General features: G+C 50.2%; 2 protein-coding genes, 1 long non-coding RNA gene and 1 other non-coding gene across 11 annotated transcripts in view; 2 read left to right on the plus strand and 2 right to left on the minus strand.

Moving 5' to 3' along the window:
* The window catches only part of EPB41L4A (erythrocyte membrane protein band 4.1 like 4A), a 180,509-nt gene extending 164,086 nt beyond the window's left edge, over positions 1-16,423 (plus strand). The window contains exons 19-23 of the mRNA XM_038532143.1: positions 10,077-10,124; positions 10,905-10,973; positions 11,975-12,085; positions 13,106-13,187; positions 15,831-16,423. Coding sequence (XP_038388071.1) covers positions 10,077-10,124; positions 10,905-10,973; positions 11,975-12,085; positions 13,106-13,187; positions 15,831-15,959 — 439 coding nt within the window. The 3' untranslated portion in view covers positions 15,960-16,423. The remainder of the gene's footprint in view (positions 1-10,076; positions 10,125-10,904; positions 10,974-11,974; positions 12,086-13,105; positions 13,188-15,830) is intronic.
* A 1,336-nt stretch (positions 16,424-17,759) lies between these two features.
* LOC119876116 (translation initiation factor IF-2-like) lies at positions 17,760-19,303 on the minus strand. The gene is made up of 3 exons (XM_038532125.1): positions 19,286-19,303; positions 18,140-19,122; positions 17,760-17,852 (listed from the first exon to the last, which is right to left on the minus strand). The coding sequence occupies exons 1-3, from the start codon at positions 19,301-19,303 to the stop codon at positions 17,819-17,821; spliced, it is 1,035 nt and encodes a 344-aa protein (XP_038388053.1). The 3' UTR covers positions 17,760-17,818.
* On the minus strand, positions 17,975-18,102 carry LOC119871359. Its single transcript, XR_005357466.1, has one exon. It is a non-coding gene; the product is annotated as a small nucleolar RNA SNORA13 (small nucleolar RNA).
* Positions 19,304-20,581: 1,278 nt separating the features above from the next.
* The window catches only part of LOC102155195, a 67,863-nt gene continuing 63,488 nt past the window's right edge, over positions 20,582-24,956 (plus strand). For 2 of the 8 annotated variants that reach the window (XR_005356491.1, XR_005356492.1), the window contains exon 1: positions 21,604-21,773. This is a non-coding gene — a long non-coding RNA (uncharacterized LOC102155195). Of the gene's footprint in view, positions 20,713-21,601; positions 21,774-24,956 lie in introns of those variants that run through there. The other 6 variants (XR_005356487.1, XR_005356490.1, XR_005356489.1 and 3 more) reach the window with 6 other exon arrangements.

The following is a 24,956-nucleotide window of genomic DNA, read 5'->3' on the forward strand; positions in this document are numbered from 1 at the left end:
CAGATTTCCCCTAAGCCTATTTATAGTTTTAATTATCTCACATTTTGATAAATGTTTTCATTATCATGTAGTTCAGATTATTTTTAATGTCTTGTGATTTCTTTGACCTTAAACTTTTTTTTTTAGTAGTGTATGGATTAATTTTCAAATACTAGATTTTCTAGATATCTCATGAGTATTGCTGATTTGTAATTTAATTCCATTGTGATAAAAAAGTAATCTGTAAGATTTTAGTCCTTTGAATTTTGAGACTCATTTTATGACCTAGTGTATGATCTTTCATGATAAATGATGTGGTGGGCTTGAAAAGAATGAGTATTCTCAGGCACTGGATGCCGTCTATAAATGTCGAGTGGATCCAGTCACCTGATAGTGATGTTCAGGTGGTCTGCGTCCTTTCTGATTTCTTAGTTTACTCTTCAGTCATTGAGAGAGGGATGTTAAAATGTCCAGTAAGGTTTATGGATTTGTCTGTTTTATGCTTTAGCTCTGTCAGTTTTTGCTTCAAGTTATTTTGAAGCTCTGGTATTAGGTACCTATATATTTGCTTTTTTTTTCCCTTTGTCTTCCCGATGAATTGACCCTTTTATCATTATGAAGTGTCTTCTTTATGCTGGTACTACTCCTTTCTCTGTGTCTGGTACAGGCACACACACACGCCCAAACTCTGATGCGTACGTGTAGAGCCTTTACGTCTTTTCCATGCTCGCTGTTTGTGTGTTATATCCTCTCAATACTTTCATTTTTAGCTGCAGTACATCTTTCTATTTAGAATCAATCTCCTGATCTCTTGTAGTATAGTTAGAATTTTTTTTAATCTGGTCTGGCCATCTCTATCTTTTAAAATCAATGTTAGTATATTTGTAGTTGCAGTTGGGGGTTGAAGTGTACCATCTTGCTCTTTTTCCTGTTTATTGAATCTGTTTTTTGTTGGTTTGTTCCTCCTTTCCTATTATATTTTGTGTTAATTGAATATTTTTTGGTACTCCACTTTACTTTTAATTAACATCTTCCCTATACTTTTTATTTTTTTCTTTATTGGTTTCTCAGTGGCTTACAGTATGATTCCTTAATTTATCATAGCATGTTTAGGATTAATGCCATAATATTTTATGTAAAACTTAGAAATCTTGGAAAAATGTAGCTCCATTTATCCCCTTTGTCCTTTGTGCTATTGTCACATATCTTATTTTTGCATGTTAGTAGCCCCATGTTACAATATTATCTTTGTTTAAACAGTAAGTTTTTTTAAAAGACTCCAAAAAAAGTTCTAGTTAATGTAGTAGACAGAAAGTGTCCCCTAGATATGTCCATATTAAGATATCTCCAAGACTTGTAATATTTTATGTTAGATGGCAAAGGGGTAATAGGGTCGCAGGTGGAATTAAGAATGTTAACCAGTTGACTTTCTGCCAGAAAGATTCTCCTGCATTACCCACGTGGGCTCAAAGTCATCACATGGGTTCTTAAAAAGTAGAAAAAGGGACAGAAGAGGGGGGAGAATGATTCAATTCAAGAAGAACTCAATCTGCTGTTGCTGGCTTTGAAAATGCAGGAAGGGGCTGTGAGCTAAAGAATGGTCCAGCCTCCAACATTGGAGGTGGATTTTCTCCTAGAGCCTCCAGAAAGGAATAGAACTCTGTCGACACCTCAATTTTAGTCCAGTGAGACCTTGGTCAGACTTCTGATCCTCAAAACTGTAAGATAAGAGATTTGTGCTGTTTTAAGCCACTAATTTGAGGTAATTGGCTTCAGCAGCCCTAGAAAATGAATACAGTTACCCACATATTTACTGTTTCCCGGGTGTTCTGTTTCTTCCTCTAGAGCTGACACTCTATCGTTCCTTTAGCATCTCCTATGTACTGCAAATACATTCTCTCAGTTTTTTGTGAAAATGTTTTTATTTTAACCCTTATTTGTGGCTGATAATTTCACCAGCCGTAGGATTGCAAGTTGATGGGTTTTTCTTTCACACTTAAAAGAGGTTGTTCAGTTGCGTTCCGGTTTTGTCATTTCCGATGGGTCAGTCTTCATTCTATAGGCCCTGTGTGGAGCTTGTCTTTTTTTCACTAGCTACTTTTATGATTTTTTTTCAGTATCTTTAGTTTTTATCTGTTTGAGTATCGTATGGCTATATGTGGTTTTCTTCGTATTTATCATTTATGTTTTTGTAATTTGATGGGTTTTTTCACCAAATTTCAGGGATTTGGGGGGCATTATTTTTCAAGTTCTTTTTTCTGATCTATTCAGTCTTCCTCTTTTCTTGGGCATCCAACTGTATATGTGCTACACCATTTAGTTTTGTCCCACAAGCAAGTTTCCATTAATATTTAAAATCTTTTTTTCTCTCCTTTTAAATTTTGATCATTTCTCATGACTTGTTTTCAGCTTCGTCGACTTTTTCCCTTGTGTTGTCCAGTCTGCTCTTAAAGCCACTCTGAACTTCATGCTTTCCTGTTCTAGAATTTTAATTTTGTTATTTTTAGACTTTTCATTTATTTGTTGAGATTTACCATCTATTAATTTATGATGTCCATATTTTCCTTTAAATTGTTACACACATTTGTACAAGATGTTTTATTTATTTATTTATTTATTTATTTATATTTTTTTTAAGATTTTTTTTTTAATTTTTATTTATTTATGATAGTCACACAGAGAGAGAGAGAGGCAGAGACACAGGCAGAGGGAGAAGCAGGCTCCATGCACCGGGAGCCCAATGTGGGATTCGATCCTGGGTCTCCAGGATCGTGCCCTAGGCCAAAGGCAGGCGCCAAACCGCTGCGCCACCCAGGGATCCCTGTACAAGATGTTTTAAATCCTTGTAGGTGAATTCCCACATCCGTGTCTTTCAAAATCTGTTTCTATTGACTGTTATGTTGTTTTCTAGATATTTTCTTATCTCTCTACATATATAGTCATTTTTTATTATATGCCGAAAATTTTAGGTAATATCTAGGTTTGTCTTTCTCTGAGGAGTCAAACTGTGTTCTGGCAGGCAGCTGTATTATTGTTGGCTACCCTTCTTTTTAAGATTGTATTTATTTTAGAGGGAGAGCGCACACGCATGAGTGTGTACACGAGTAGGGGGAGGGGCAGAGGAGGGGCAGGAGGGACAGCAGGCTCCATGCTGAGCCAAGCCCGGGGTGGGGCTCGATCCCACGGACCCTGAGATGATGACCTGAGCCTAAGTCAAGAGTCAGCCTCTTAACGGACTGAGCCGCTGTTCTTGATCTTACTTTGTACACTTGGTTTTATGCTTTGATAGGGTGGTGGGACTTTGGAGACTTTGTCATTAACTTAGGATGTGTTCTTTACTTTAGGCTGGGTCCTTATCCCTAAAGCCTGGCCTTCATGGAGTCTTTATTTTATTTTATTTTATTTTATATTTTATTTTATTTTATTTTATTTATTTTATTTTATTTTATTTTATTTTATTTTATTTTATTTTATTTTATTTTATTTTATTTTATTTTATTTTCCCATGAGAGACAGAGAGAGAGAAAGAGAGAGAGAGAGAGAGAGGCGGAGACACAGGCAGAGGGAGAAGCAGGCTCCATTCAGGGAGCCCGATATGGGACTCGATCCTGGGACCTGGGGTCACGCCCTGGGCGGAAGGCAGGCTCTCCACCTCAGAGCCCCCCAGGCGTCCCGCCTTCGTGGAGTCTTGACTGAAGGCACACAGCGCTCAGCATGGCTTTTCCACAGCGTCAGAACACTGTTCCCTACCACTCTGTGTGCATACCCTGGACACCCTGGGGAGTGTCTCCAGCCCTAAGCCTTGTAGCAGCTGCCCTCTGTTAGACCTCACCTAGTGTTACTCTGTTTATGTAGAGACGAAGTGCAGGGCACATACTCGACCAACCTTAAGGAAAACCCCATATAGACTTCTGGAGCCCCCCTTTTTTATTTTCTTCTGCACTGTGAATTCCATCCTTATCAATAGCCTCACATTCTGATCTCTGTCTCCCTGGCCTCTTGAGTTTCACTTCCCCGTTACCACACTGGGAAGGAGCTCCCATGCGCAGACTGAAGCATTGGGGGTCTTGCCTTGTGCTTCCCTTGTCTCTCATATCACAGGCTTATTGTGTCTGCTGCCCAATACAAAACAGTTGCTTTGTTATATTTTGTTTCACTTTATAATTCTTGATAAAGGGTTCTTCTGATACCAGTTCCTGAGTTGTGGCCCAAAGCAGAAGTTCAGGAATACTCTTTTGAGGTGGAGAAATAATTTCAAACTCCAGACCTGAGCTTGATGAGATCAAGCTTAACCAACTAAGCCACCCAGATGCCCCCGTAGAGAAATATCTTTAAATTGGGTATTGCTTTTATTAAATCAGCTGACATCAGAAAATAATGGCACTTTAAACTTAAAATCTTACTTACCTTTATTTTTAATTTTATCTACATGATAAAAATATAAGATCGGATAGAGGTTTATCTCAGAAAAATACAATTTTATTAGAGAACCCCATGAGGAGTTTGATGTGTATCTTCCTGGAATTTAGTTTTAAAGCAAACCATAAGGAGGTTTAGCAAATATTTGAGGTGACTGTGTAATGGAACTTGGTTGACTAACTATATAGCCGATAGGGCCAAAGTGCAGTTATAAGAGTTACAAGTGAAGGGGGAAGACGTCTGTTTGAAGAGTGGTTCATTCAGAAGTTGCTCTGCATCCTTGGAAAAAAGCAGATTGACAAAGAAGATGTTCCTAACAGGAAGAGCAATTGGAAGACTTCTGTGATGGGCTAGGGTGAGAGGTGGCTTTAGCTCAGAAGATGGTGGCGGGTAGAAATGGTGAGAAGTGGATGAAGACACATTGTGGAAGTAGTGGTGATGGATTTGGCCACTGGATGTCTTTTGAATGAATCTGCACTTTGAGGCTGATGAGTGGAGTGGGCAGGCATGAGGTCGCAGTGTGGTCGGGGGACATGAGCTGGAGATGTGAGGGGAGAGAGTGTCGAGATTTTTGTTCTATTAGATTCGAGAAACCAGGTGGGGAATCGAATGGAAATGTCAAGTAGGCAACTAGATAAAGCTGTGAACACTGCAGGATGACAGTATTGGACAAGCTGGGCTCTCCTTTATTTGAGCAATGATATTAAAAACCTGAAGTTTGTTGATAAGGAAGTCATCTGCAAGGTGCTGTTGGACCGTTGTTGGCGTTCTGGGCTCTCGTGGTAGCTGGCTGCTAAATTCCCGTGAACTCCAGCGCCATCTCTATGGATAGATAATACCTTTCTGATAGAGTTTTGCTGAAAACTCGGGTCTGAATTCAGGTACCTATGACATCGTACTTGCAACTACAGTTACTATAAGTTCTCCAGATCATGCTTAATCCCTAGAAACACTGTAAGGTATTGATTTTTCCCCCCTTGAGATGAGGAGGGAAGCTATGAAGAGAGTAGGGTGAGGCCAACTTACATGAAGATTGGGGTTTGGTTCTGTGCAAATTGAGGAACCACTACTGCTTTTTTAAAAAAAAAAATGGGAGTCGTGCCTAGAGCAGCATCTGAGAAAGTAAAATTGTTCCTCACATATGCTTGCATTTGGCATTTCCAATAGACAGTAAAGCAGTTCTCTCTCAGTTACTCCCATATATTCTTGAATTCCTGCTGCGGTATGCATAACCATCCTCAGAGGGGGTATACCCGTGGAGGGGAGAATGCTGCAGTACGTCATTCACACGTTTCATTCATTGTATTTGTTCTTTGATTTTTTAAATTTGCAATGAAAAGCTAGAAAATTGTGTTTATTATAAATACCAGAGACGTACAATAGTATACAATACAAAAACCTCTCTCTCCTAAGAACCCATTGAAGTAAAATAGGGTTGGATCTCATCTACAGAGTCTTGAGAAGTACGGTTCCTTCCAGTACATTTTGCAGCTGCGTTGCCATGACGTCTGGTTTACGTAGCATCAGAAAACATTCATGAAGCTGCTTTTCTGTGAGTGAACTCATTGGGATGTTTGGAAGCCGCCTGGACGCGGAAACCATAGTTCTCGCAGGTTCAGCTTGGGGTGAGCGGGCGCGGGCGCCCTCTGCTGGCAACACGGTCTCACTGTGTTTACAGGAAAGTGATGCCAACGGGCCACGGGGGGGTGGGGGGGGTTGGGGGGGGGTGTCAGGGGTTGAGCATCTGCCTTGGGCCCAGGGTGTGACCCCAGGGTCCTGGGATCCAGTCCCACGTCGGGGTCCCCGCAGGGTCCCTGCTTCCCCCTCTGCCTGGGTCTCCGCCTCTCTCTCTCTCTCTCTGTCTGATGAATAGATAAATAACATCTTAAGAAAAAAGAAAGAAAAAGAAAACTGCCGGCACGATGCGAGTGGGGGGGACGTGGGTTCTGGGGCGCAGAGTCCTGTGCCTCCTGAGGTAGCAGGGCACTTTGGCAGGGGACCCCTGGGTGGCTGGCCCGTGGCTTCCCCACCTGTCCCTGCCTCTGACGCAGGGACATGGGGAGAAGGGGCAGGTTGGGCTCGCTGCGAACCAGTCTGCTCAGTACTGACCGGGAATGACAGAGATGTTTGTTAAGGGCTTAAGGTTTAAAATAAAGATGTTTCGTAAGCGTAGAGGTTTCTTAGTGACATATTTTCAACTCTAATTTTCCTTTTACAGCAGTATTTAGTAGTAAGATCACAAAAATAATAACTCAAATGCTACCACATTTATTTTTCCCATAACGTGGTGTATTGTACCCTCGAGCATCGCATGCAGTGTCCCCTAGTTAATATAACTGGAAGGCGGATGCTGAGGGGCTTGGGACATCTCGAAGGTCTGGGTGGCTCATGGGTCAGGTGTCATGACCTCGTGGGGCCCAGCTCCTCATTGGCTCCCTGCTCAGCGGGGGCTCTGCTTGGAAGACTCTCTCCCCTGCCCGCCCCCGCACTTGTCCATGGTCTCTCTCTCTCTCTAAAATAAATACATCTTTTTTTTTTTTTTGGTAAAATAAATACATCTTAAAAAAAAATAAACCCTTTGTAGCTTTACAAAGTAGTGTTCTTATTTTAGGGTTTTGGAAGAAAGGAAGAGGCTGATTCTAAATGAAATCAAACAAATTTTTCTGAAAAATGAATTACTTAAAGTGGACCATTGGTATAAGGCGTGGATGAGAGATGTTTTGCTTTTGAGATAATACTGGACTAATATTGGACTTCATGTGTATTTTTTATATATGTTCCATTTCCTTAGAAATTTATTTGGAGAGTTCAAGTAAAACATCTGTGTAATTAAGAAAAATGGCTGTCAAAAATCCCACAGCTTTCTAAATCCACAAAATGATGAGCTGCAGCTCATGAATCCATCCTAAATTATTGATTAAATGTGTGCAGATGTAAGCATAAAAATAATACATTCCTCATTAGTATGTTGCCTGTCTTTACATCTGTTAAGTCACAGGTGGTCTAGGAATTGGAGGAAATTAGATTTTTCTATTTGTTTCTTTAGCTTTGGAACTTCTCCCTGCCCTAAAGTAGCTTGAAACTTGTGGCCGTTTCAGAACTCAGTTAACTTGAATATGTGACTGTTACAGATACTATAGAACTTAAACATATAGACTAAATTTCTGAATCTTTTAGGGTCAGTATTTGTGGCTGGAAGGACTCATGTTCCCATTTGGGTTAAGATAACATTTCTGCTAATTCTTACAAGATGGGAATGTAAGGCATTGCCTCTGGAATTGCAACAATGATAATTTTTTAAAGCATGAAAATACATGTATGTTATTTTTTTTCCCTGGTAACTAAAGTTATAAATTCCTTTGGCTAAAAATAAATCAGAAAAGATAGGTTACATATAAATAAGATAAAATTCCGGGCAGCCCGGGTGGCTCAGCAGTTTAGTGCTGCCTTCAGCCCAGGGACTGATCCTGGAGACCCAGTATCGAGTCCCACGTCGGGCTCCCTGCATGGAGCCTGCCTCTCCCTCTGCCTCTGTGTGTGTGTGTGTGTCTTATGAATAAATAAATAAAATATCCAATAATAAAAAAATAAAATAAAATAAAATTCCCTGCAATTCCAACACTGGGAAATATCCAGCGTTAACCAGGTTTTCTGTGTATTGTTCACCTTCACCCACTCCCGCCACCGTCTGGAGGTTACAGGGGCAGGCACGTCCCACTTGCCCCTCTGCTTTTCCTCCTTCTCTCTTTCTCCTTCCTCGAAGCACCTGGTTTTGAAACTCATGCCACCAAAATCACACCACTTGTCGTAACTCATCAGCTGCGCCCTGGGTCCCTTCCTTCCTTCTTCTAAGATTTCGTTCCCACCTTCTCTCATTCTTTCCAGCCCTGTCCCATTATCTGCATAATGTCCACATAACAGATCTTTCCAGAGACCTGGCCTTGAGGCTCCTCGGTCAACCTTTGACCAGCCACCTCTAGTCTGGGCCGGTGCCCCCGCCGTGGGATGTCTGCCAATGTTGGGACACATTTTTGCGTGTCGTGCTGGGGAGGTCTGTAGCGTCGTCGGGGAGACGCAGGTGCTGCTGGTCATCCTGTGACGCCCAGACGGTTTCTGTAGCAAAGAACACATGACCCGAATGTCACTGGCACCGAGGCTGAGGAGCCGGCCCAAGTCAGACAGCCTCACTGTTGCCTCCTTCAGAGGTAAAATGATTATCAGTAGGATGGCTCTGTCACCGAGCTCAGATGTTGCACTTCCCATTACTGGGGACCTTCTGAGAGCATCCCACGCTGTTGCCGAGTTAGAACAGAATCTTGCGTCTGGGAATGGGCTGGATAGCCTAGTGCTTTGCCAGCACCACCTCCTCTGGCAGAGTCTTTAATGGGCCGGAGGATCACACCAGCCAGATAGAGGAAAGGCAGGTTCCTTACAGAAAATCCTTCCAAAGAAGCATTTTTTACACAGATTTTTTAAGCATATAGTTTTATTCTAGAACATCAGCATTTAACAATAGCACGTTTTATATGTTTGGGACCAAGGCTTCATTCCCTCCTCTTATCTTCTGTATTTTGATTCCTTTTGAGTTGATTAAAAGACCTTTGCAATTTTTTTCCCCCACAAAGGGGGGAAAAACCCGAAACCCCACTTAGTCTATTTAATTGCTAGAAAATTGGCTCGTTGTGTTCTGTGGGCTCAGGAAGCCCTACCAGAATGCCTCAGCGGTGCCTCAGTAACTGAGAAAAAATGAAATCAATGATAATTTCGTATGTCGAAAGTGGTACTGAGCCCCAAAATGCTGATAGAGATTATGAAGGGAAAATCCACCAGACAGAGCACAGCAGTGGCTCTGCAAACCTCCAGGCCTTTTAATTGTTAGGGTTTGGGGTCCTTTCTTTAGGCCTTGGCTCTTTTGAAAGGATGAACAAAAGCTTATTGTTTTCTCAGTAGGAAAGAAACAGTGACAGCGACCATGGATTTCTAGTATTCGTTGCTCTTACGAGGAGGGCGGACGCATGTGTGCTGACTTCAGACTTCTCCTCCGAGGGCCTTAAAAGTAGGGTTATAATTTCCACTCAAGTGGTTTTTGGAGAAGAGACTGGTGGGGCACATAGGGAGATGGAGAAACACGAGGGTGACTGTATGAGCCACGCACAGGTGCTGGCGTTCCTGGGGCCTCGCCTCGGCCCAGAAACCCGACGTCAGCGGTAGGAGGAAAGGTGGGTCTGGGGCACCGTCGGCAGGCCTGGCCGACCCATGTCCTTTCCCTGTGGTTGCTGCTGCTTCTGGGGAACCCCGGATCATGTTGGGAAACTTTCACATGAGTAGAATCAGGAGGAGTTCTTTGCCTTTCCTTAGAGATAGCCCGAAGGAGAAGGAACAGGCCCTGAACCATCGTCACCTCACCCCGGAGGTATGGGTGCTCCCAAAGTTCGGGGCTCTCATCCAGTAAAGCCCTGGCTGGTGTTCCTGTGACTGTCCTAAAGCGGAGCTAGCAGACGAATGATGCGGCACCGTGTTCTATCCCACATTGGCCCTCCCCGCTCCGTCCTGCCCTGGCTGGTCCCAGCTGACACCGTCACCATCGGCAGACTCTTCGTGTCGCTCTGCTAGCGTTAGCCGTGAGGTCGTTAGATGAAGCATGTTTGCAGACACGAGTGGTGGTTTTCTGTTTATAGGAGGAGCCCCGATATCCAGGCGAAAGAAGAGTTATGGAAGCACATTCAGTAAGTACCGTCGTTCTCTGTTTGTTATTATTGTTTTATGACCTGGGTAGTGTCACGGCGTGGAGGGCAGCCTGTGGCTGAGGCCCGTCATGTAGTCTTCACTGCCGTCACTATAGGGATCCCGCACTCTGCTGGTGCCTTCCATGCCGGCAGCCCCCACCGGTAGCTCCAAGGCCTCCTCTCCTGGACCAGTTAGCCTCATGGGCCTCAGACACGCCAACAGTGTACAAATAAATACCAAGGAAAAGAGATTCAGAAGGAAAAAAGACGCCTACCACGGGGGAGAGAAGCAGATCTTTTGTAGGGAGGTGATGGGTGGAGAGGCATCTACATTCTAAATATAAGAAAACTGGGAAAAAGGTAGAAGAGCTACAAAAAAGGTTTCCCCCCATTTTTCCTTTAAGACATTCTAGTTTTTTAAGTCTTTGTTCTTGGCTTATGTTTCTGTTAGTTTTACTAATGTGTTTTGGGACAAGATTAGGAAGGGAAAACTCATCTGCCTATTATGAAAGTTACTAGTGGGATCCCTGGGTGGCGCAGCGGTTTAGCGCCTGCCTTTGGCCCAGGGCGCGATCCTGGAGATCCGGGATCGAATCCCACGTCGGGCTTCCGGTGCATGGAGCCTGCTTCTCCCTCTGCCTATGTCTCTGCCCCTCTCTCTCTCTCTCTCTCTGTGTGTGACTATCATAAATAAATAAATAAATTTAAAAAAAAAAAAAGAAAGTTACTAGTATTCATGTCAGCATCATAACCTTAATTTTCTTGCTCATTTCCTTCTAGAAAGGAACTCGTGGACCCTTCTGGATTGTCTGAAGAACAACTAAAAGAGATTCCATATACTAAAGTAGAGTGCGTATGTCTTTGAAAATCTTTCCACAGGAGTTTCATCAATACTGATAAGTGAATGATCCATTCTGACTTGTCAGTGGTGTTCTGTGCAGTGCTGTAATACGCCTTTGCATTTTAACTAAAATTAGAACTCTAGGGAGGGAGGGAGGAAAGGGGGGATTACAGCTGATTGTTGTTCTGTACTACAGCCTCTGTCGCCCCCCTCCCCCATCAGCTGCTTGTTTGTGGGGTAGCTCCAGAGGGGCTGTTGATGATCAATGTCCGTTTTAATCTTGAGGAAGTCCTTGATTGGGAACAGTGTTCCTTCTTACTCATCACTGTAATGCCTGGAGAATCACGCTGGCCACAAATCCCATCGGATGGGCCCAGTTGTAGATCGAGCACACTGGACATGCTTCCTGGAAGCCCGACAGGTCTCCCAGCCAGTGTAGGGTGAGGCATACGATGACCCGCTGGCTGAGCGACGGTGGGATGCTACTTCATTGCTTTATGTCCTGCCGTGACTGTACTGGCCTCGTGCTCTGGTCAGATGTTAGATGTATGCACCCTCCCCGGCTCCCCCTCCTACCTCCTTGTCTTTAGGCCAGACATTGAATTCTTAATAACAGCTAGGACAAGGACCAACCTTTATGGTAGGAATGCCATTTGTCTGCATTGTAGGTTTTTTTTCTTCTTCCATTGTAGGTTTTTTTTCTTCCATTGTAGGTATTGGAAAAAAATCAACTGTAGGAAAGTTTCATTACAATTTTTTTTTCATTGAATACACACACACACACACATGTACAAATACTCAAGTTTCACTCTCAAGTGTGGTCAAAGGAGCAGCTTTCTACTGTTAGCTTGGGAAATTTAAGTCACTTAGGCTTTCCAAACGCAGAGGGATCAAATTCTTTTTAAACTCTCAAGGTCTTATTCCTTTGTGGTTTCCATATGAAGTGAAAATTCCAAATTACCCTGTTCTGATGCATGGCCTGTTTTCACATTTCTGGTTGCTTGTTCAGGACTCAAGGCGATCCAGTCCGCATCAGGCATTCCCATTCGCCTCGAAGCTACCGCCAGTATCGCCGGTCCCAGTGTTCAGATGGAGAGCGGTCTGTCCTCTCGGAGATGAAGTAAGTGGGCAAACTTGCGTACGTCATCACCTGCATGGCTCCAGCTCCAGAGCAGCCCAGCATCATGGGACTTTCCGCAATGATGGAAATGTTCTGTGTCTGTGGCTGTTATTTGAAAGGTGGCGAGTGTGACTGAGAAACTGAAAATCTAGTATTATCAATTTGAATTAAGTTTAAATAGCCCTGTGTGGCTAGTGGCTACCATATTGTATAGGCTAAATCATGGCACCTCCACAGTGTGCACTGCGACTTCTAGAGAAAAAAAAAAAAAAAAAAAATATATATATATATATATATGAACTATTCTGTTACAAATAATGCATCCTTCTTTGAGAGAAGCGGCTTATGTTTCTTTTTGAGCTGATAACATTTTCTGTTACTACAGCAGGTATCATATGTTGCAGTCATTTCTTTGTGTTTAGTCTTCCTGTTGAGGAAAGTGGCCATATCTCACCATATAGTCACAATAGGTGGCATATTTTAAATGAATATATTATTGAAGTAACTATGCATCAGGTACTTGGTATTGTTGGGTAGGAATGTGAATCATTGAACTCTGAATTAAGGCTCAAAATTTTAGTAAATATCAATAGGTTGCAAGACAGGCTAACCCAGCAGAGAGGTAGAGGCCAGGTTTTGTGTATTTTGTTTGTTTGTAAAATGTAGAGCATGGCTATTTATAACTCCATGGTTTTATAGAAAAAGGATAAATGGCCAAGAAAATGCTTCTGTGGAAACAAACAAAAAAAGCCATTTATACATGTCACAGTAACAAAAGCACAAGGGAACCACACCTGTTTTGTTCTTGGTTCTTCTGTTTATTTGCTGTGATTTGGGGCAAGTTACTTGACCTGCTCAACTTAATCCAAAAGCTCCGCCCGCCCCCTCAGTAAACCATGGTGGCCGGCCCTGGAAGGGATACGATGGGGTGTAGAACGTGCTGTCCCGTCACCACCTTCCAGCTCTGCTCGGGATTCATTAATTCTATCTAATCATTAATTCTGAACAAATTCTCTGCAGTTCAAAAACCGAACTGGTACCCCCACTTCCTGTGACCCGTTCTTCAGATGCTCAGGGTTCCGGTGGCTCCACGGTTCATCAGGTTGGTCAAATGTTTTAAGGTGTTGGTACCGATGACAATTTTTCAGAAGCACTTTTCTGAAAGTTCTTGGGGACGTAGGGCAATGAATCTGACTCCAGTGAGAGCCAGGAATTCTTTTTTAAAGTTTATTTATTCATGACGGGGGGGGAGGGGGGGCTGGGTAGAGACACAGGCAGAGGGAGAAGCAGGCTCCATGTAGGGAGCCCGACATGGGACTCGATCCCGTGTCTCCAGGATCAGGCTCCCAGCTGAAGGCGGCGCTAAACTGCTGCGCCACCCGGGCTGCCCTGAGAGCCTGTAATTTTAAGTACATTTTAAGCACGTACAACTGCTGTTTCTCTCCCATAAAAATGCATGTAAGCACATACATAGTTTTCTATGTAAACTCAGGGGGTTTATGGACAACCTAAGAAAACCGACTCAGCCATACTCGTCGTACGCTACCCGTTGTTTCTCCTGATTCGTTTTGTCATTGACTGAGCAGGGACAGAAAGCCGACGCTAATTTGCTAGGTTCCCTGGGAAGAGATGCAGAGATGGAGGTCCGCCTGGAGGAAGTCTGTTGGAAAGCTCCTAGGATCAATACCTGGGAAGCCAAAGGCCAGGGTTGAGGTGTGTGGCACAGGGAGCTCTAGCGCTGACATGGCCCATCCAGGGCCCCCACCTGGACACAATGCTGCTGGGCCTTTGCACAATCACACTCCCCACGTACTAAGTCCCTGGAGAAAGGGTGCCAGGTGGAGGCCGTCTTCAGCTGAGGCTCGTTCCTTGTAAAGGCTCACGTCTTAGCTGTATGGAGCCAGCACTCCCCGCTGCGGCGGACGGATGCCTCCGTCCAGGTGGAGATCTGGGTGATCGGTCACCACCTCCACTAGTCTGCCTCATTTTAGATTAGTCTGGGACAGCTAACAGGTTGTCGATAATCTTTTAAAAATTTATATTCAAGGTCAGTGGTTTACGGTTTGCATTCAGAGGGACTGGCATTTGTCTCCTTGTCTGACTTGTAGTGTGGACAAAATGTTTAACTTCTAAACTTCAGTTTTCGTGCAATGTAGGTAAATAACCTGTTTAGGCTTACTGTGAGGACTTTTCAGGACTTTTTGTCTTAAAATTTAAAGTTGGATTCAATACAAATAAGGATTTTCATTGTAGTCTTGCTTTTCCAACGACTCTGGACTCTGTCATCACCTCATCACCGACACTTAAGAACCTCAAGACACTTATGCACATTCATAGACTAACTCTCGCTTTGCTGAATACAAGAGTGGAGCCCATGCACCTCCATCAGTGGCTCTCAGCTTCTGAGCTGGTCACCCGACTGAATGCCACGGACATCCCGTGCGCACAGCTGGGATGATGGGGAGCAGTCTGCCAACTGGTCTCCAGGCTAAGTGCAGTCTGCTTTTGTACAGCCCAGGAGCTAATAATGGCTCTGACATTTTTTTTTTAAAGATTTATTCAGAGAGAGAGGCAGAGACACGGGCAGAGGGAGCAGGTTCCATGCAGGGAGCCTGACATGGGACTCGATCCCAAGTCCCCAGGATCACACCCTGGGCTGCAGGCAGTGCCAAACTGCTGCGCCACCGGGGCTGCCCTGGCTTTGACATTTTTAAAGGGTGGTTTTTAATAAGGGACCAGGGCCGGGGGTGGGGGGGTGGGGGGGGACAGGGAACAATGAGCAGATGTAGCCCACAGTCTGGCCCTTCTCATAAGAGGGTTTGCAGACTCCTGGCCTAGACACGGAACACACAGAAGTGAACCAGTAAAGTATTCGGTAGGCATTACGGAGAAACGAAGGGCGCGTCAGGTCAGCAGGTGACCTCCCCTACAGAGACCGTGGTGGAAGAGAGCTGGGTGGAAAAATGACCTTGCAGTGGGAGCCACCCCGGGGCGGGGTGGGGGGGGGAATCGTGAGACAGAGCCGCGTGTAAAGGGAGTTTGGGCTGAAGACCACTGTGGCCTGAGCAGGGTGGGCAGGAGGCAGGCTTTAGACACCAGAGTGTGGATTTTACTCTGTGCCAGAGGGAAACCCCGCTCCGGTTGCCCGTGAAGATCTCCGACACAGGGAAGCAGAAAAATCCCGTTTCCTCCTCCCGCCGTGGTGCCTGAGTTGTGGTGGTGGCCCAGCCTGTCCATGCCTCACCTTGCGCAGCGACTGTAGTAGTCGCGCGACTGGGCTCGGATTCCCTGTACTTCCCGGAGCTCCACTGGCAAAGGACAGGTGCTATGCACTGACCCACAGCTGGTGCTGGTGTGTGTGGGGGAACCTACCACGTTGCTGGTCCCCTACCCACTGGCTCCCTGCAGGGCTCTTCTCTGGATTATCTAGACATCGTGCCCTCTAATGCCCTGGATTCTGCCTTGGAGCTTAGTTTAGGAGGAACCGGAGAACTGACACCTACCTGGTACAATACAATACACAACCGGTTCCCCTGCACTATTACATTACCAGGTTCCACCTGAAAGATATAAACCATCTTTCACGCTGTTGTAACTAGAGCATTTGTTGAACAGCTTTTGATACTGTGAAGCTGAAGTATTTCATAGTCTGAGGTCTTAAATGTAAGAAAAGCTTGATTTCTGAAATGACTTAATAAAATTGGTTTTTGCCGTTTTCTTCTCTGAACCTTCTATTTCTTTCTAGACAAGGAATGGATCTAAGGACAGCCTGATGGAGGAGAAATCTCAGACCTCTACAAGCAACCTGGCTGGAAAGCACACAGCAAAGACCGTGAAAACTGTCCAAGCTTCCCGCCTCCGAACAGAGACCTGATACCGGGGAAGGGCCTGGGCCGGAGGGGTGGCCGCCTTACTTCCCAACTGTGAATCCAGGATCCACATCCTCTTGGACCTGCAAGGTTTCATCAGAAAGACTGAACCTGTTGCATCTTTTAAAGGCCAAGCAGCCTGTGTGTGCTGGAGGCCATTACTGGGGAACTTGGACAGGCTTGGGAGCTCGTTCACTGGATGTCCTGTTCTTCCTGGGAACCGCCAGCACCTTGTGGCCACCAGCGAGGGCAGAGGCCTCGGTTGAAGCTCTGGACACTGGAGTGCGGCTGGTGCTGCAGGACGCACCACCTGTGAACTGTAGGTGGGTCTCGGCCTGTGTGCCGAAGTACCGACATCCCCATTGGGCTGCAGAGGCCTCGGCCAGAGAACTGTTCTCGTGATACTGTGTGTGGCGTGGAGCCCCACCGGTTATTTACAAATGTATAAAGCTTTGAGTGTTGCTTTTAATTTCTAGTGTCCTTGTGTTTTCAGAAGAGAATGTGTGGATCAGTTGACCTAACAGACCGTGGCCCCGGGCACAAGTGATCCTCCGCCCGGCTAGCTCCCGGGACCCCCAGATTAGTTCCTTGGGAAGGGGCTGTCCCAGGGAGTCGTCCTGCAGGACGTCCATCCGTTTCCCCGCCCCCAGCTACCCCAACAGGAAACCCTCTCCTCCCGTCCCCGCACCTGTGCTTTGGAGCCCACTCTCCCAGGTGTTCATCTGTGAACTCTCCCACCTAAAGAAGCCAACTCTCAGGCCACAGATCCCTTGCCAGCTGTCCCGCTCCCCAGGCTCCCTGAAGTGCGTAGGCTTGACCCTCACTGCTCCAGCACAGCCCCTGCTAAACTACCTTGTCCCCACATCCCAGCGGGGACTTTGGGGCTGCTTTGCGACATCTGACGTGTGGGCTCTCATGGTTCCTATGGTTCTGACCACCTACCTCGCCAGCCGGGTTTCCAGCCCTGTCCCTCTGGGTGCATCTCCCTTGTGCTACAGCCTTAAAGCTCTGTCAGGACCAGTGTGGCCACAGCCCCACGTGGATCTCCCAAAGGCAATCCTAATTGCCCGGCTTTAAAATGCTGCTGCGGCTGGACTCAGGACCCGTGGCTGGTGACCACGCACGACCACACACCAGTGCCTGATCCCATTACAGTCGGGCGAGCTTTGTCCCCCGAGCCTCCTCTCCCGGCGTCACCGCCCTGGTCCAAGGGGCCGGCCTCCGGGCCCACTCTGCCCTGTCCTGATTTCCCCTCGGTCAGCGGCCTCCGGCGGGCGGGTTCCTCCCCTCCCCGTTCAGGCTCGGAGCACCGCGGGCCCCCAACAGCGGTCACGGGCCGGCTGCCCTGCCAAGGTGACCCCCGCCCTCGGGCTCACGCGCTTGCTCCGGTGTCCTCCCCGGTCAACTGCAGGGGCCGGGGTCCCGAGGGGAGTCTGTCCGTGACGCCATTCCGGCCGCTCCTCCCGAAGGCAGGGCTGTTTTGCTCACCCGCGCGTTCCCACTTCCTAGTATGTTGCTGGAAAACTCAGTAAATTCTTTGAACGCTCGGGCTACTCTTTCCTGCAAAGCGAGTGCCGAGGGTCCGCGGCCTACCCCCCGGGACACGCCGACCGCCTAGCGGGGGCTCCGCGGGGCACCGCAGGCCGCGACGAGCCCGCGTCTCCCGGACCTCACGGCCTTCCCTACGGGGCTCCAGCCGCGCGGAAGTCGCGGGGGGCGGGGGGGACGGGCACACACACCCGGTTTCCCTTCGGGGTTTTGGTGAAAATGCTCTTTGCCGGTGGTCAGCCAGCCACGAAGCCGAGCGGCGTGAGGACACGTTTATTCGCAGGCCCCGTGCGGTGCGCTGGCCGGGGCCGCGGCGTCAGCTCGCCCCGCCTCTCCTCTCCGCGGACTCCCTGGAACGCAAGGTAGAGGTCAGCGGGAGGGCGCGTGTCCGCGGGCCGCCCGTCCCCGCCCCCCACGCCGCCCACGCAGGGACGCGCCACCCGGCGACCGAGACGCGGGCCACGTGGGCGCGAACTGTGACCCGGCGGCGCGCGCCCCAGACCCACGGTCCGGGCAGGAAGCGCCGCCAGGGCCTTGCTTTCCGCCTTTTCTGACACCGCGTTCACCAGTTTCGGAAGGTGAACGGGCAACACAAAGGCCGCGGGCGGAACCCCGCGCGGGACGGCCGCGCACTCACCTGCGGCGCCCCACGCTCCGCGGCGCTCCTGCCCGTGCGCGCCAGACCCGCCGTCCCCCCCTACCCCGGGACCTCCTGCGGCCCGCGGACCACGTGGCCGGGCCCGGCCGTGCGGCTGCGGGCCCGGGACTCGTGGCGCCGGAGTCTCCGTCCAGCCGCCCTGCCCGGCCGCAACCCGCCCGCCACCCCGGGCGCAGAGACAGGAAGGGCCGCGCGCCGCTCCCACAATGCTTTTCTACGACCGGAAGGGCCCACCGTCCGGGGCCCGCGGGGGGGACGGACTGTACCACTGGCCGCCAAGTTCTCGCGAGACGCAGCGCTGGGCGCGCGGGTTTAGGGCCCACGGATGGGCAGTGCGGCGGGGCTCCGGAGGAAGGAGCACCGGGATTGGCGGGGGGCCGGGCTTCCGGGAGGAAGCAGGACAGGGATTGGCTGGGGGCCAGGAGGAAGAACAGGAACAGGCGGGGGGCGGGGCTCCAGAGGAAGGACGACAGGGATTGGCCGGGGGCCGGGCTCCGGGAAGAAGGAAGACAGGGATTGGCGGTGGGGCGGGACTTCGGGAGGAAAAAGGATAGAGATAGGCAGGAGGGCCGGACACCGGGAGAAAGGCGTCCAGTGATTGGCGGGGGGCGGGGCTTTGGGAGGAGGAAGGACAGGATTGCTGAGAGGGCGGGGCTCCGGGAGGAAGGAGGACAGGGGTTGGCGGGGAGGCGGGGCTCCGGAGAAAGGCCGGCGGTGGGGCGGGGCTCCAGGAGGAGGAAGGAGGGGGCAGGGCTACGGGAGGAAAGGGGAGGGGCTGCGGGAGGAAGGCTGGCGGTGGGGCGAGGCTCCCGGAGGAAGGAGGAAGGGGGCGGGGCCCCGGGAGGAAAGAGGAAGGAGCATACACACTGGCGGTGGGACAGGGATCCGGAGGAAGGAGGAAAAGGGCAGGGCTCCTGGAGGAAGCAAGGCGGGGCGCGGAACTCCAGGAAGGGCGGGTGGGCCTAGGGGTCCCTACAGCCCCTGTACGCTAGACACCCCGTGCTTCAGCCCAGAGAGGTGGTCCTCACTGTGCTCGGCGTCCTCCGTCCCCGGGTCAGTACACAGAGGTGTCCCCACTGTGGTCGGCGTCCTCTGTCCCCGGGTCAGCACACGGGGCGTCCTCACTGTGGTCAGCGTCCCCATCCCCCGGGGTCAGCACACCGGGTGTCCTCACTGTGGTCGGCATCCTCCATCCCTGGGTCAGCATACAGGATGTCCCCAGTGTGGTCGGGGACCTCCGTCCCCCAGGTCGGCACACGGGGTGTCCCCGCTGTGGTCGGCGTCCTCTGTCCCCGGGTCAGCATACAGGATGTCCCCGGTGTGGTCGGCGTCCTCCGTCCCCCGGGTCAGCACACGGAAGTGTCCCCACTGTGGTCGGCGTCCTCTGTCCCCAGGTCGGCACTCAGGGTGTCCCCGGCGTGGTCGGCGTCCTCCGTCCCCCGGGTCAGCACACGGAAGTGTCCTCACTGTGGTCGGCGTCCTCTGTCCCCAGGTCGGCACTCAGGGTGTCCCCGGCGTGGTCGGCGTCCTCCGTCCCCCGCGTCAACACACGGAGGTGTCCTCACTGTGGTCCGCGTCCTCCGTCCCCAGGTCAGCACTCGGGGTGTCCCCACTGTGGTCGGCGTCCTCCGTCCCCGGGTTGGCACACAGAGGTGTCCTCACTGTGGTGCGCGTTCTCCGTCCCCCGGGTCAACACATGGAGGTGTCCCCCCCAGGGCCCGTGGTCTGCGGGAGCTGCAAGTGGCGCCCCCAGGGCAGAGCGTGGTGCTGTCCGGGCTCCGTCCCCGCGTCCGGGCGGGCAGGTCGGTCATCAGGGAGCGGGCCGTGGGGTCCGGCAGCAGCGGCAGGCCCCGCCCTCCGCCTGGGCATCAGGTGTGCAGGAGTCGGACGGTCGGCGGCGTTGTCCGGGTGACCGAGGCTGAGCGCGGACAGGCAGGCTCGGGCCGGTGGGTGCGCGCCGCGGGCTCCTCCGCAGCGGTTCCGGCCGCCGAGACGGAAAGAAGCACCGGGTAGGCTCCGGGGTGCGGGAAGCGACACGGCGTCGACGTCGGCTCGTGAGCCGCTCGGCCGGGACACGTGGCAGCGACGCATGCGCCTGCCGCCCGCCGTTTCCGCTCTCCGGGGCCCGCGCCCAGGGGTGAGGGAGCCTCGGGTGGGGCAGCGGGAGGCGGGGTCCTGGGCCGAAGGGTCCGCGGCGATGGCCCCGAGAGGAGAGCAGAGCGTGTCGGGTGGCTCGTGGCCCCGTGAGCCTCCCGCGCGGAACGGACACGGCAGCGAGGCGCGCCCGCGGCTGCGGCGCCCGCGCACACCGACCTGGCGGCGCGCCCCGCACCGGAAGTGCCCCCTCACAGCCCCGGAGCGCGCCCCGCACCGGAAGTGCCCCCTCACAGCCCCGGAGCGCGCCCGCGCCTTCCCTCACCGCGCGGCTCGCGAAGACGCCGCGTCCCGCCCACGGCCCAGGCCCCGCACCAGGGTGGCCTGAACCCTAAAGGAGCTGGAGGCCCGCGGGACGCAGAGGAGCGGGCGGAACCAGCCAAGGCCCTTCTGTTAAGGTTCTCCCCACTACGCGAGGCCGGCGGCCCGCCCCGGCAGCAGCAGGACGCCCCGGGGGCAGCGTCTGCACACAGCGACGCCCGCCCGTGCGGGCCTGGCCCTGCCTCCCGGCTGCGCGGCCTCCGCGCTGTGCCTGAGGCAAAGGGCCGCTCCCGGCGCTCCGCAGGCAGCCCGGGGCCTGAGGGACCCCGCCTCCCCAGGGACGCGCAGCTGCGGCAGGAGGCCTCCTGCGTGGGCCCTTCGTCAGGGGCGGCCCTTGGGCTCCGGGCTTCCAACGCGTGGCCGTGCTGCCCGCACCCGGGCGCCTTCCCGTTCGCGCCCTCGTGGTTCCTTGCCGACTCCCGGATGGCCCGAGGGCCGCGGAGGGGCAGGCACCCGTTCCCGGGCTGCTTGGCGTCGGTGCCCTCCGTCGGCAGGCCGCACGGCCTCGCACGGCCTCGGGGACGCCCGCGGTCAGGCCCAGGCGCGGGGCGAGGACGCGAGCCACTACGCACGGGCGGCTGCCGGCCTGCCTCGGCCCGGACGGCGGGCGGCACGTGCGGGTGTGCGGGCGGCTTCCGGCCTGCATGCGGGCGTCCCGTGCGGCGTGGGCGGGCCGCGTGCCCCGGGCGGCGGCCGGTCGGTGGTCCCCAGGGCGGCCGCGGCCCGCGCAGTAGCCGTGCGAGGGCAGGTGGGAGCAGCGTGGGGCCCTGCGCTGCGCTGACCTCCGGGCCCCACCGCCTGGTCTCGAGCGCGGAGGGTTCTCCGCCCGCAGCGTCGGGGAGCGCGCGGACCCCGAGGCCCCAGGAAAGGCCCGGGCTGCGGAGGCCTTGGCGAGCGAGGCTCTCGCAGACCCGCGTGGCGCCCGCGTCGTCCCCGCTGCCGAGTGTCCGTTCGTGGCGCCGTGCGGGGCTGACGACGAGGCGGGCTGCCCCCCTGCCGCCCCGGCGGCCTCCTCCTCATCAGGAGCTAAGGGGGTTCCCCGCGAGCGGACTGCGTGGGCTGCGGCTGTGGGTCGGGGAGGCTGTGGGTCCGAGCTGACGGCCAACAGATGCTGAGTGATGTGAACACTTCCTACCACGTAAGGGCATTTGTGATTCTTAAACCGTGTGTGTGTGTGTGTGTGTGTGTGTGTGTATGACAAAGAATGTGCACACTGGGGCCTCGAGGGTGTCTAACATGGCAGCAGGCATCCTCCTCTTGTCCATCATCTTAATAGCATGCATTTAAAGTTTCAGCACGTGTGTGTGACGTGGATGACATTTTTATGCATTTCCTATTGTTCATCAGGTTGGAGGACTTTCCATATATATCTAGTTTGCCAATAGTTTTTTTTTTGTCATAAATGAATGTTGAATTTTATTAAGATGTCTTATCTGCCTCTGTTCAGATGAATATGTTTTTTCTTATAATTTGCTGAGGTGACTTGCCTTAATGCAGTTTTTCTAAAGATTTTTATTTATTCATGAGAAGCAGAGAGGCAGAGACACAGGCCAAGGGAGAAGCAGGCTCCATGCAAGGAGCCCGACGTGGGACTCGATCCCAGAAACCCGGGGTCACGCCCTGGGCTGAAGGCGGCGCTAAACCGCTGAGCTTCCCGGGCTGCCCCAGGTGCTCCACTTTAATGCATTTTTCTGATGTTGAACCAGTCTTCCTCTTTGGAAAGAAACCAAATTTGTCACCTCAAAAATTTTTATTTAGAAGTTTTACACTTATGTACTTGGATGAAAAGGGACCATGGTTGTCTTTCTCATACTGTCTCTGATAGGTTTAGATGTAAAATTATATACAGATATCAAGTTAATATCAGTCATTTGTTTCTGAAAATCAGGTGTTCTGTGCAGAAACCTTAACTGGGAGCCTAGTTCTTTTTATTTTAAGTGGTAAAATTGTGCTATGTTACCTGTTAATCCAGACCAGTTTCCTAAAGTGTAAGTAAAACATGGTAAACGAAGTGCTTTTGACTGACACAGCATCGCATTGGGATGTGGATACTCACGACTCTGCTTCCTGAATTGCCGAACAATAGTGTCGTTAACAAAGGGTTGCTCCGTCAGCAGTGACATCCTCTCTCATTGCTGCTTTTCTGCTTCCTTTCCTTCCTTCTCCATTAACCCCCTTAACACTTTCTCAACATTGTCAGCTTTTGTTCTACAAAACTAGGGAGGAAAGGCGATAGGGAATATGAACGGCACCGTGGAATCATGGCAGAGGGTGATTCACAGTGAGGACCACGTTTTAATGTTTTCTTCATCACCAGTGGCATCTATGTGGGATGTCCCCTTCGTTGGCAGTTAGAATGCTTTCTGATTTGCTGACAAGATGTGGACATTTTACCAGATGTTTGTGATGCAGCGCGAGGCATTTCTTACGCCTTCGTTGTTGTTACTGGTAAAAATGTTGTATTGAGCTGTGGGAGTGCTGAATACAATATTTCCTCCATGAATCTCAGCTGAAATGTTGTTCTGAGAGAGGTAGACGTATGGTGTTGGAGAATTAACCATGAGAGAGAGTTTACTGGGAAAACATCGATCAGAGAAATGTTCTGCGATGTGTGCTTGAAATGGCTTTACCAAATTACTTGGGCAACTCTTTGTTTCGCTCTTCTCCAAAAAGTTTAAGATAATGTCAGAATTAATTTTTCTTTACTTTAAAAAATAAATTACATCCTTTTAAAACTATCCGGGTCTGATTTTTTTTTTTTTATGAGATGAATTTAAAGTACTGATTCAGTTTTTTTAATCTGACACTAATTCCCCAGGATTGCACCAGACCCCACAGGTTAAGAGCTCACTCCCACAAGGCTGCCCCATTTCACTGCCAGCTGCAGTGGGGTGGCCAGGCTACTCACACCTCTGCTCAGATGGAAATCTGAGGGTTCACATGACCCCCCCACCCTCAGTTTTGGTAATTCACTACAATGAGTCATGCTCAGAAAACACCTCACTAAACTACTACAAGTATACTGTAGGGTATATAACCTGGGAACAGCCAAATGGATGAGATGTGCAGGGCAAGGGGTGGGGTGGGGTGGGCTTGGCTTCTATGCCTTTTCTGGGCTTGAGGCTCCCTGAACCTCCTTGTTTAGAAGTTCTTATGGAGATTCCACAATGCAGGCATGATTGGTTAAATCACTGGTTACTGGACCCACTTGTCCATGTCTCCAGAGACAGGGCGTGGGATGAGTAGGGCTGGGGTAGGGTAGCTCTCTAGTGACGAGGTTGGTCCCTCTGGCAAGCGGCCCCAATCCTGAAACTACCAAGGGAGATCACCAAGAGTCACCTCAATGACATAAACTTTGTTCTTTCTCAAAATTGCTTTGGCTATTTGGGGTCTTCTGTGATTTTACACAACTTTTAGGGTTGTTTGTTCTATTTCTGTGAAAACTGCCGCTGGAGTTCTGACAGGAATTGTACTGAATCTGTAGATCACTTTGCGTGATGTCGACATTCTAGCAATGTTAATTCTTATCTGTGGGCACTGACTATCCTTCCATTTATTTGTGTCTTCAGCTTCGTTTACCAATGTCTTATAGTTTTCAGCATATAGATCTTTCATCTTCTTGGTTACGTTTATTTGTAGGTGCTTTATTCTTTTTTTTTTTTTTTTTTTTTTTTAAGATTGATTTATTCGCAAGAGACAAACAGAGAGAGGCAGAGGGAGAAGCAGGCTCCATGCAGGGAGCCCGACGCCGGACTCCATCCCAGGTCTTCAGGATCAGGCCCTGGGCCCAAGGCAGCACTAAACCACTGAGCCACCTGGGCTGCCCTGCTTTATTATTTTTGATGCAATGAATGTGATTGTTTTCTTAATTTCTCTTTGTGTTTTGTGTATAAAGACATGACTGATAGTTGTATAATGATTTAATATCTTGCAGGTTCACTGAATTCATTTCTTAGTTCTAAGTTTCTTAATGGTCTTTAGAACTTTTTATATATGTCATCTGTAAATACAATTCTATTTCTTCTGTTTTGATTTGGATACCTTTTATTTCTTTTTCTTACCTAATTACTCTAGTTATGAGTTCTCATACTATGTTAAATAGAAGTGGCAAGACGAGGCATCCTGGTCCTGTTCCAAGAGGAGAGACTTTCAGTTTTTCACCGTTAAGGATGATGTTAGCTAGAGGCTCGTCATGTGTAGCATGAATGGCGTATGGTGTCATTGTGTTGAGATATGTTCCCTCTAGCCACTTTGAGGGTCTTATCATGAATGGCTGTTAAATTTTGTCAGATGCCTTTTATGCATCTTATGAGATGATTAT

Source organism: Canis lupus, chromosome 3, assembly GCF_011100685.1.
Source record: "Canis lupus familiaris isolate Mischka breed German Shepherd chromosome 3, alternate assembly UU_Cfam_GSD_1.0, whole genome shotgun sequence".
NCBI lineage: Eukaryota > Metazoa > Chordata > Mammalia > Carnivora > Canidae > Canis > Canis lupus.

Coding starts and splice junctions, on each gene's coding strand:
- LOC119876116 (XM_038532125.1), bottom strand. Junction 17,853..18,139: donor CGGAGCGTGGGGCGCCGCAG/GTGAGTGCGCGG, acceptor CTTGCGTTCCAG/GGAGTCCGCGGAGAGGAGAG.